At 45.9% G+C, this 12,298-nt stretch overlaps 1 protein-coding gene across 1 annotated transcript in view; it reads right to left on the bottom strand.

Moving 5' to 3' along the window:
* Positions 1–10,729, bottom strand: part of T265_01079 (hypothetical protein) — a gene marked incomplete at both ends in the record, with an annotated part of 17,197 nt that extends 6,468 nt beyond the window's left edge. Inside the window, 5 exons of the mRNA XM_009165022.1 lie at positions 938–1,078; positions 1,619–1,946; positions 7,196–7,455; positions 10,392–10,577; positions 10,622–10,729. Coding sequence (XP_009163286.1) covers positions 938–1,078; positions 1,619–1,946; positions 7,196–7,455; positions 10,392–10,577; positions 10,622–10,729 — 1,023 coding nt within the window. The remainder of the gene's footprint in view (positions 1–937; positions 1,079–1,618; positions 1,947–7,195; positions 7,456–10,391; positions 10,578–10,621) is intronic.
* Positions 10,730–12,298: the final 1,569 nt, after the last annotated feature.

The following is a 12,298-nucleotide window of genomic DNA, read 5'->3' on the forward strand; positions in this document are numbered from 1 at the left end:
TCCTGTCGGAAACTGGTTGCATGAACCACATCTCACCCCGTCCAACTTCTCTGTTTAATGTGTGTTGATAAGATAATGAATCGGACAGTTGAAGGAGCCGGAGGTGACGTGTACATAGAAAAACCTGATGAGTCACCTCAGCCTTCAGCGTTAGCCTCATAGCACAGTGTAGGAAAGCTAAACTACAGGAAGTGGATGGAGTCTTTGGATTGCACATCAAGGAGGGACTCTGCAGGTAGTGGAGTGATTTGAGCAAGACGGAAGTTGCACCAGTTCTGAAGTGGTGAGATTCTCTATATGTATCTCAAAGGCCAGAACCGTGATGTAAATCTGCGCCGATTGTTGCATCAAAAAGACATTCTTATCAGAGGGTTGTCATACATTTGCAGCATTTGTGGGTGGAGGATCTAAGGGATCTTCGGGTTTTTGACCATCCGGTACCCCAGCAACGAGAAACCGGCACCAACGAATCTCCAACAACTTGATCTGGAAATGCGTATCTGGTTAAGCACACGGTAATTCGCTTGTGGAGCGTAAACAGCAGTTCGCGTGCTGTACATGTCGAAATATATGCGCTTTTCATGTCATCCTCAGCACCACGCAAACCAAGGTATGGGCAAAACATGTCTTGGTGGACAGTTTACGAGAATTTTTGGTGCTCTCATTGCTGTCCGCCTTCCAAGATGAAGCCCACGTGGACGTTGCAACACAAGACCCCTGAAAGTTGTCAGTGGCAATGCAACAGTTTAGATTGCTAAAGTAGGAGCCTGGACTTGTGAACACCTCGGCTGGTTGCCGAGGTTCCAACAAGGTGCCCAAAACAGTTCTACGGTTCGGCTAGATCCAACAAAAGCCTACATTAGCAAGGAACATTTAGTCCTGAAAAGGGAGAGATAAACGGTGGTGATACGTGATCAAGGTCTGGATCGCAACTTACGCGTTGTCGCAGTAGGACATCGTCCGAACCAAGGGGATTTTCATCATCACTGTCGCCATCATTATGCGAACTATCAGGTATCTCGGAAACCGAAGGTGCAGCTCGCTTCCGCACTGGTTTGTGAGGCTCCATCGACGTTTGCTGATAAATAGAGAGAAGGAAAGTGGGTAACATTCAAGGTTGATGCTAATTTACCGTTGGCACTGAATCCACGAAAGGCGAACACCGTAAACCAACGAGGGCTGATGCAAACATGTCTCGACGAATCCACAAATGGGGACCGTACAGACTATAAACACAGTGACCAGAAGGACTATATAGGCGTGTACAATTATATAATACTGTTACACAAGTACCAAAGAAGAACATGAGAGATGTGTGGATCACCAAAAGGTGATTCACAAGAAAAATTTAGCCCCATTCAAACAGTGGCAAGATCATCCTCGAATTCGTTTAGTCCAGTGGATAGATGATCGAAGAACCTCTGCATAATTTGTCCCGAGTGCAGTTTAACGAGTAATGGGTGGCAACGTCTGTGTACGATTGGCCTTATTTTTTATAAGTGAGGTGTTGCGTAGGTTCTCAAGATAGCCCAGAGGACCGAAGACATCTGAGCATACTTATTCAGTTAAGCTTCCAAACATCGACAAACAGGCATTCGATGAAAGGGGAGTTGTTTACCTTATTAGGTACTTCTGGTTTCGTTTCCCTGGGTCTTGGAATTTTGTGAGAGGTACAGGTATCAGACAGTCCAGAGTCGTTTTTTGTTTTTGCCGTAGGTGAAGAAGGGACAGGAGCGGAATTATTATGGGGAACGACGGCAACAGGTAGGGCAGGTGTTTGGCGACGTCGAGCAACCAAACGACAAATGACTTCATCTGCAACGTCCGACACGGCATCACTGTCGAGTCCGGAGTCATCGAGTTTGGGCGGTTCAAAGTTTGGCTGTTTTTCTTGGGACGGAGGAGTGCTGTGTGGTAGGACACGATAGGACGTTGTTGGAACATACCTGGAGGAAGGGGGGAACCGAGAAGGAGGCTTGATAAATGCATACATATAGTACTTTTTGGTGGTAGTTACATTCAGTCGGTATGTAACTTTTCAAGTTCAATAACTATCTCGGCCACCAAGTAATTCCATATTTTATGATACATTCCTATGGATACGAGAATGGTCACTGCTTCGATACTAGGGTTAGCAAGCACAGTGAGTGGAAATTCTGTTCACTCGTTGTCTCCGACGGGCCACTTGCAATGCTCCCAACCTATGGACATTTAAAAGAATATACACATATACGATTGGGAAAACGTGACGGTTTATCCTTGACAAGTGATTCGATAATAGGGCGTGTGCGGAAACCAGGGCAGGACTATGATGCATTGTAGGCGGCCTGAATAGCTCCCCCTCGATTTCTGTGATGTAACTCCTCAAGAGATTCATACTTGAGGGGCAAGCTAGTGTATACCTGTCGTCAGCTCCAACTCATGATCTGCACGAGTTGAACCGGTTGGTTTTAATAATGGAGATGTTTTGCAAACACCGAAGCTCAGATGTAGGCACATGCCTGCATATGTCAGTGACTCTGTTAGTCAAACAGCAAGTTGAATTACGATTTTGCCTAAAAGAATAAAAGCGTATGGATCACTTTACATGTGATCCACATAGGGGATAGATCCATCGTTCATTCCCCTAGGTTGACGAATGGGATTTGACCTCCCTGTTCTGATTCATGCATAAAAAGTGAATACCGTCTAGACATTGCTTATAATGTTCGAATTTCTCCACAACAATGGGTCTCCAGTCTACTCAGTCAAGTAGTGAGCTCATTGCAGTTCCACCCTTTTGTTAGTATACCTGGTCACTGGGCGAGAATGGCGTACTACTAGTGTATCGGACGAGTACCTCCTCAACTTTCTCTTATTTCCTCCATTCTCCTGGATGTAGTGACACGAGTAATCTATGGTTTTCTGCAGAGGGCTGATATAAACAGAAAATATGTGATTGCTGGTGTTCGGATCTTTTGCACTATCGTCGCGGAGTCTACACTCTGCTGGTCGTTTTCACATTGGTTCACATCGGACACCAAGTCATTTGACAAGACGCGTTGGAGTTATCCTGTAGCGGTCGCAGAGGCACCTTAGGGATCCCACACAGTCAAAGTATCACGGTTCTCGTTGGATCAAGGCGTTATAATTCGGTTTTATACGTCGGATCACACTGCTCCCTGCCTTCTCTCCGTGAGGTTTTACGATTTCCGGCTTTCATCTTGTCAAACTTGGTTACACCGGACAACATACCATTCGTTTCGGTGACATAGTCGGATATGCCCATGAGTGTGGTGCCTGCGTATTTATCAGATCCAGATATTGAAAAAGGGTCTTCAGCAATAGTTTGTAGGCACATGTCGGCCAAAGGTACAGGTACTGACAACGGTGTTGAAAAAAGTGAACTCCAGACTGTCTAACTTGGCCTCAGGAGGCGCTACTAAATTACTTATCTCGTGGTAAGAATGTTCAAATTAGGTTTCCAACTCGAGCTGATTGCTGCAACGACGTAGAAATCAGATTTTGACCCTACTGAAAAAAGACTAGAAACCGTTCAGCTGTAACACTCCTTCAATGCCTAGCTACCATGCCACCCGAAGGGAGCAGGAGGACTGCGGTACTGCCAGGTTACCCAAGCCTAGACAGGGGAAGTCGAGAGGCAGAGGTCAGATTCGAACCACGAACCTTCCGGTCAGTAAATTCGCGTTCCAACCGCTTGAGCCATCTCGCCCCCTTTGACCCTACTGACGAATCCTCAAGAAGAGTGAGATCCATTTTTAATGAATGTACCTTTCAAGATTATTTGAAAACGGCGCAAAGCACCGCTACGTTCGATTGACTAGAAAATTCATTCAGATTCTCGTTGGTGCATTTAGTAAATATATCATCATCGACAGCATGACATCAGTGTTCAACACCGATGCTTCACTGCCTGCAGGTCTCAAGGTCGGGGCGTTCATTTTGGGATGGCGCTCTCAGCGCCTCATCATCATCATTGTCAGCTGTCCTAACCGCGTACTTGCCGTACAATGGTTGTAGCTGCCACAGTTTCGTTCACCGATGATTCGGGGAGATTGGGTAGCTAGCTGCGCATTGGAGCCAGGAGCTGATAAATCAGTGCGTAAATACAGCACTGTAGGATGACTGTTAAGTGGGCGATTGGGAAAGTACCTATGCATCGAAGGCAATCGCTTGGATGCATGAGCACCATTGAGGACGCGACTGGGCCATATTTGACAGTCTCTAACCACTGACATGGCCCGTCTCAGGGTCCCCATCCAGGAAGACGGCAATGATCAGCGCAGCTGAGTTTGCTGGTACTGGCTTTTATACTTCGCTTCCAAGTCATTGTTTGACCGCCTCTGGCTCTCTTCCACCCTTCACGTGGCTGTGCGAAAAGAACCATTCGAGGAATTCGGTCGGCTGGCATACGGAGCACGTGACTAAGCCAGCGCAACCTATGCAGTGTGATCAGTTCATCTACCGAGGGTGTTATTTCCTGTTCCTACCAGAGTCGGGCAATGCTCCGAAGACATCAATGGTCAAACACTGAAAGTCTTTTGACGTCCTCGGCGCGCAGCGGCCAGGTTTCTGATGCATATAGTAATATGGAGCGCACCGCAGCATTATGAAGTCGACCCTTGACAGAGAAGCTGATGTCACGCCTACGCCACAGGTGACGTAGGCTCGCAAAAGCTGCTCTGGCCTTCACAATCCGGATGGAAATTTCGTCTTTCGTGAGACCACCGGGACTGATACAGCTGCCCAGGTAAAAATTTGTTTACTACCTCAATCGGTTCATCCGCAAGCATGAGGCTAGGGTTCGAGGCCACCCAATCTTGCAGTAGCACTTTACACACTTTTCAGGTGTGAAGCGCATGCCGAACCGTGAGGCAGAATTATTTAGAAACAACCACTGTTGGCTGCTAAGAGCAGCGTTGCTGTTCCAGAATCTGTCTGAGGGTGATCATGTGATCGACGCATCCTCTTGCAGGATGGAACCCAGCTTGGTTTTTACGAATCTGCCTCTCCATGTGTTCAGTCAACGCTCGAAGGATAAGGCGAGAGAGCACCTTCGATACTATATCTACCAGGCTGATACCACAGTGGTTTTCACAAGGCATCCGCGCACCCTTTTTGGAGATAGGAAGACCTCGGCAGATTAGCAGCATGTACATCTTCATTTGTTTTGAGTGACTGAATCGCACAGGACGTACAACTGTAAGCGTTGCGAGCGTTATCAGATCACTTCTTGAAGGCAAACTGCCAAGTCTTACCACCTGTTCCTCTGAAGGCTCCTCTGAATGCTTGCGTTGGACATACGACAGAGTCTGCTGGAAAAATAAGTTAATTTTATCCACACTTCGTGCCATAACATCAAACATCAGTGAATCTACCGGTTGCCCTTCCAAATTTGGACGTATGTAATGGGTTTATTATTGTTCATCTTGGGACCGTAAGTCGGTCAATAGCACTGAGCTGACAGTCGTTAAGGCTGATTCTCATCCATCCAACGAATGCATTTCTTTGCGCCCAAAAGCGGTACGTACGCACGTGCTTTTTGGATTTCAACAAAGACAATAACACAGACCTAAAGGTGACTCAGTGGTTAGGGCATAAATTTACTGAATGGAAGGTTCGTGCTTCGAACCCAACTTTTCCTGTCCAAGCTTGGGCATACTGGCAGTGTCTCAACCCCCGTGAGGCATGGCAGCTAGGCACTGATAGGTTGCCAAGGCTCGACCAGTTATTCATTCTATTTTCATAAAGTGGATCAACATATTATTATCCCTTCAATCACTGCCGCGTTAGCACGACACGCCATCATCAGCGTGAGCCCATTTTCTTTTCACTGTATGTTGATTCTCTGATGCCATACGCATTTTTTGGTAAAGCTCTCCGATGAGCAGTTAGGAGAAAGCGACCTTACTTAGAGGGCAGCTACATCATTAAAATTTTGAGCCATACTGTTACAAGTCGAGTCACTTTTCCGATGACAACAGGCTACCTGTGGGACCTTAATGCCTTTCACCTCATAATTATGAACACAGATCACTTCCGCGGAACAATTTATCTCAGTTGTGCTGTTTGTCATAGATCAAAGGTCACCAGCCGAACGAAAAAAACCTATTGAACAGTTCATAAGCAGAAAGAAACCACAGAAACAACAGGTAGGCCAACTGCGTTCATTTCTGGGGCGGGCTCACTGTAAAGTCCCGGAAGCCAGGCGATAGGCAGCACGTTATAAACAGCTGACTACTGTGCAGAAATTAGTAGTGAGTTGTCGAAGCTAGTGTCACTTGCGATTTCGAAGCCAAGGACGGTTAAAGGCCCACTGCTGCACACAACCAACACTACGGCTGTGCACCAACCAGTGGGAATACAGTTGTCAGTGCAATAAGCTTTTCGTGACCACACAGTGCCACTGAAACAACCGCCGTTAGCTCTGTTCTTATGTCGCCACCGGGTAACTGTTTGCCCTGAACTCGTCAGTGCCTGCTCTACAGACGTTCGCGCCTCTAAACATACCACTTTATTTGAACCATTAAAGTCCATTCCTTCAAGCCTTTTAAACAGGGCTGTTGCGTGCATCAAACTGTACAAGGGTTTGTAATGTAGGACTGTCAGTATCATTGGAGCATTGTGTGGAATTGGTGAGAATACTCAATCAGTGACGAGTAGACAAGTCAGATGGTTTACGGAGTAAACAACACAAACCAGGAGGAACGAACTGTTCCAATTCCATAGAGGCCGTTGGTGAGGGGTGAATTGTTCGCTTCGTAGTTCATTTTACCCAACCGGAAGATAGAAAAGCCGTTAGTTGGTGACTTTCAACCAGTTATGAAAGCTAGGAATAGCAAATTTGGTCGTACTGGCAACTTCCATTAACATGGATGGAAGCCTCATTGGTTGTCGAAGCTGGTAGACATGGGGCAGTTACAAAACCAGCCCTCATACTCTTCAAACCTTCACGAAAACACTAAAACGATCCTGAATTAGCGAACTAGTCAGACCACTGCCTACAAAATGCGGCTGTCTTCTGGGTGAATGAAACCATGGCAACACAGGCCAACATATATTTGGTGCTTGGTTTACAGCCCATGTTCTGAACTAAAATGGAACGTGAGGCTTGAGAATTTCAAAACTGGCAACATTTCCAGTCAACACGATGAACTAGGATAACGAGTCGAGTAGAAGCAAAATTAACACCAACCTCGTGTCGACATCATCTTCATCTTGCAAAGAAATGTGGTCTCCACTCGGAGGTAGGGGTAACGAGCCACGCACCTTGCGATTGCGCCTCTTCTGCTCACGCGACTTCCATTTACCTGAAATATTCTTGTACAACATGTAGTGTACCAAGCTTCGCCAGTCCGGATGAGTCTCGCGAAAAGACTGCACAAAAGTGGTGACGGGTTTCGTAGTCGCCACACGCACAACGAGGCGATCCTGTGCGCTCATTTTGTGACCATTCTGTGAAAGCTAAGGATGAAATTAGGTAACGAATGGGTACTAGAATAACGAAAAGAGTAATCGTTTAGCTGTGACAGCCTTCGGGTGACTGGATTCCAAGCCACACGAAGGAAGGGCCGAGATAATGCGAGGTTGCCCAACCCAGAAACAGTCGAAATGCAGCGGTCAGTAAGTTCGCACCCTAACTACTGAACTGTCTCGAGCTGAGTACTACAATCGTCCCTGTGAAATTAAAAGATCTACCCTACGGAAAGTAAACAGTTCTCCACCCGTATAATAGTGAGCAACACAAAGATCATAGTTAATAAGAGCGCGTGACCTTAGCGATCAGTATTTTGAAGTAGTACCAGCTGCTTCGTGCAGACTACGCCTCCTAACAGGGGTGCGAGATGGACCAAGTGGTTAGGGCGCGGATTTGCTGACCAACCTTACCGACCTCCACCTCTCGATTTCCCCTGTCTAGGCTTGGGTGACCTGGCAGTATCCTAGCTCACGTGCCTCCTTCGTGTGGCATGGCAGCTGGGCATCGAAAGGGTGCTACAGCTGTACGATTTTTTCTACTCACGGTGCTTCAAGTGGGGAAAATATTTAGCTGATAGCAAGTGACTAAATGGCTTCCCGAAAGAAACAAAGTGAAGTTCCCAATTAGTGTCTCCAATCGTAGTGCCATGTTCTCATTCAAAGTCAGCCAACAAGGTCTCAATAGGTATTTTATTCTGAACGTGTACGTTGAAGAGCATAGTATTACTGAACAGCAGTTTCATCCGTGTTGGGAGTCATCGGCAGTGCATCTCTCATGAACCTCTCAAAGGTTCGTATTCAGAAGTTAAAGGTCGTAACTGGCGTCAAGATCATTAAGTTATCATTGGTTGACGGACAATGTGATTAACTAGCACAAAACTTTGCCATGTGTTGCCTTACTCCCAGAGTGATGACTTCTCAGACCGGAAAGTCTTATGTGACGCATGAGACCTGTCCCATTCTAGACAGATTACTCCCGGATTGTGAGAAAGGTTTTAAAACAGCTGTGGATTGACTTCGTATGAAAAATGAATTCTCAAAGGAAATCTTAGAATTGCCTCAAAACGTCAGCAAAATTGTTTGCATACTGGTAAAAACCCAATGCTTTTCCTAAAAAAACGACAGTCCTCTGAAGCGAACTGAGGACTTTCCGGAGAAATTTCCCATATATCGTGTTGTAGAAGAGCATAATTCACTACTCTGCCAGACTCATTGAATTAGTTCACTACTATACTACCTATACCATACATATACTATACTATGCTGCCTATGATACCTAACCAAGACCAGATTGCCGAGAAACGGCGGCCTTGGAAATAAAGCCATGGAGATCTCCTGCCCCTCCGTAATCAACCTGAAATCGAGGGGATGTCAGGTTCTTTCACACGATGAAACGTGGCGCGAGCGGAAAGCATCACCACTCAATACGTCCAAACCGAAAAAAAACTAAAAACTATAAAACTTTAGAAAGATTCCTATTCTTTCGCCAAAATCATGAAACTTTTAAGAATGCACGAAACAGTTTATAAGGGATGGAGTAATCTTCGGCACTCAACATGAAGGTGCTGCCAACAAACTGTTAAAATACTGTCGTAGTGTCACTGCATCGACAGAAGCTGAGGGTCATATACCACGCTTTCTTCGAAATAATTCTAAAGGATCACAGATGAAACCAAAAAACGAGGTTTTGCCATTACGACAGGAACAACTGTGATTCCGGGGCATTTAGCTATTCCGCAGTTGACTTTGATTAATACAAACCGATCCGAACTCCCAAGGCAAGTGACTCACTGAAATTGAAACAAGCGAGGTTCTTAACAAGGGTAGGTCTCTTCTCAGCATACTGGGACTTCAGAGTAAGAGCGCGACTACTTTGAGGCTGAGGCCTTGGAAACTGTCTTAGTGGTTCGCCAGGCATTCAACCCGGGAATACTGTACTCGGAGAGGCTGCAGTTTACAGAGGATTTCCAAGTTTAACAGGAAGTGAGGGTGGGAGCGTCGCACTGGAAATACGTGTCACGGCCAACCAATTGGTAAAGCAAAACCGACGGTTAAAATAGCAGAGTCTACAACGACTCTGGCTTGCGAATCATGAGGTGTACATGACTCTGGGGGGCAAAGAAACATCTGAACTGCACAGTCCCGTCTAAAGAATGTTTGATCACAGAGTGTGTACAGCGCTACCCATATTGGGAGAAAGACTTCCGAGAAACCTACCTAAGGTATAAGATGCTGAGCGATCGTAGCTATGAAGGGGCATTACGGTCAAAGCACGTGCTGAGCACCTAACCTGGAGAACGTGGGAAAGTAGGCATACAGAGCGCCCCAGAGAACTCCAAGTTGTGAGGAAGTGGGAGTGTAAGGACAAAGTATGGATACCACTCGCATGATAAAAAGGTTCGTGGGAAGGCCACATGGAAGGACACGATTAATCTCAGAAAAGGCTACAAGGCGGCAACAAACTTGCACGAAGTGTTTTTTGGTAAAGGGAGGACGTGGCGGTAAAAGGCTAGTAAAGCATGTGCTAAAAGGCTAGGAAAATCTGTGCTGACAGTAACACGTAACGATGCGACAACATGACCGCCCAATAAACGCCCATAGTAGGCACACAGTCTAAGGATCAACAGAGTACTACACAGTTTACGAGCGAGAGTGAACGGAGGCCATCTCATTAGTAAGGTCCGTTTTATTTTAGCAATGCGGACAAACAACCAGTCGACTTGGCCGTAACGCTGGGTACACTTTGAATACGAATCAATACATTTACTAGTTCAAGACGCGTTGAACTTCCGGCTAGAACACTTAGCAGTCACGTAATGGTCTACGTCGAACTCAAAATATTTTGCGGCGAAGGATATAAGTTACGGATTTGGTAGAACCTGGGCTGAGCGAACGTTAAGGTAAAAAAAACTTACCTCGTTTGCGGTATTTTCGTTGGCAAGCAGCAGCTTACACAATCGAATGACAGATAGTTGATTCAAGGTTTGCAGTTCTGCAGTGCGATTTTCTAGCTTGTGTTGGAGGCGCTGACTTTCTGGAGATTTGGTAAGCTTCATGCGCATTTTCTTTATGTATCGCGTCAAATCACGGAAGGCGTAAACCTGTGCCGCAAGTTGAGCCCAGTAAAACGCTAGTTGCTGCTTACCTTTGCAACCTTGACCACCTTGCGCATTTTGACCAAGGTGTTGTTTAGTTCTTCCACAGAGGCGGACGGTTGTGGTGGACAGTCAGTCAACTTGAAGGTGAGCGACATAACTGGTTTTGTCGTCTGGCTGAAATTAAGGAAGTATGACTCCACAGATATAAGGGCTAAATCCAGTAAATCAATGATGAGTCAATGATTAGGGAAAGTTCTCTTCAAAATAACGAACCTCTCACTGGAATGGATGAAACCAGATTTTATCAAGGGTCTCAACCAATAGGCTTAAGGGTTTTGATATTGAGGTAGTAGTCGTTCAGCTATAGAACCCATGCCACACGAAGGAGGCACGAGGGCTGGGATACTGCCAGATTGCCCAAGCTTATACAGGGGAAGTCGAGAGGCAGAGGTCGGGTTCGAACCACGGACCTTCCGGTCACTAAATTCGATAAATGAACAGCTTTGGGAAGCTGCAGGGAACGATAGGAAAAGTTAGACAGGAAGGGAAACGAGGGGCAATAAACCCAATATTCACTACCACTGCCTGTAATTAGCGGTTCACCAGTTGCACTATTGTATATCATCATAATAGACATCGTCCATAAGTACTATTGTAACGGATCTGTGAATAGCGACTTTTGTGTATAGAAAAACAGCGACGTTCGTCGATAAATCAAGGGCTGACAAACCGTCTCCTGGCCTTTCATGCTGGGGGTGGAGTGGGGGTTGAACAAGTGCGATAGCCTGTCACACCTTAACTAGACTACTGTGGTAGTCTTACGCCAACAGCCTGTGCCTTGTCTCTTTTGAGCCAAATAGGTTGAGTGAAAACCTTAATCGTCTTACCCGACCTAAAGTTGCCACCCTAACGTGATGGTAGGGTTTCAGTGCCGCAATGATCCCGAGAGCCATATTGGCTGGGAATGAGTCAATTAAGGCCCAACCAAGCCAGGAAGGCCAATGAAGAATACGAACAACAGCGAGTCCATGTATCGAGAGAAATCGTATTACGAGTCATCTTGAAGTCCATCGACAACATCATCGATAGTATTGCATCGGTTTTTAACACTGATGCTTCGCTGCCGCAAAGTCACAACTAATCCAAAGTCATATTGTGAAGGAAAGAATGAAAAGGAACGGAGAAGGGATTTGATATTGGTTTACCATAATCATTCCGAGGTATATACATTTTTTTATTTTATATACATCTCCAGACACTCATTCGTAGTGTTCCTGTAGACAAATAAGCTTCGTGGGTTAGGAAGGCCGAATAAATGGGGGATTCAGAAAATGCTGGAAACGTCCGCCAGGTGTTCTACTTATGTTGTTCATCTGGACTTCGGAAACCTCCTGTCAGCGAAGGTATAGGGGACCTAAATGGTTACCTGATATCGGACATAGAAAAACGTTTGGACGGCTGCGTACAATACCTTAAACAATTCAGTTAGTCCCCTCGTTAGTCAGTCCTCGTGCTTCCTTCGGGTGGTATGGCAGCGACAAACAGGAAGGTTTATATCCCTGGAGACTGGAAAATTCTACATGCCTCGGTAATTGTATTGGCTTCGACAGAAATGTCTGATAAAGTCAGTTTGAGAATCTCAAAGGCTCGAATCTCGTCTGCTAATTTGCGTCACTTATGGTGTCAAAAAGGCATATCACTATACCTTAATGATCATGTGTATC

The sequence above is a fragment of the Opisthorchis viverrini genome (assembly GCF_000715545.1).
Source record: "Opisthorchis viverrini unplaced genomic scaffold opera_v5_11, whole genome shotgun sequence".
NCBI lineage: Eukaryota > Metazoa > Platyhelminthes > Trematoda > Opisthorchiida > Opisthorchiidae > Opisthorchis > Opisthorchis viverrini.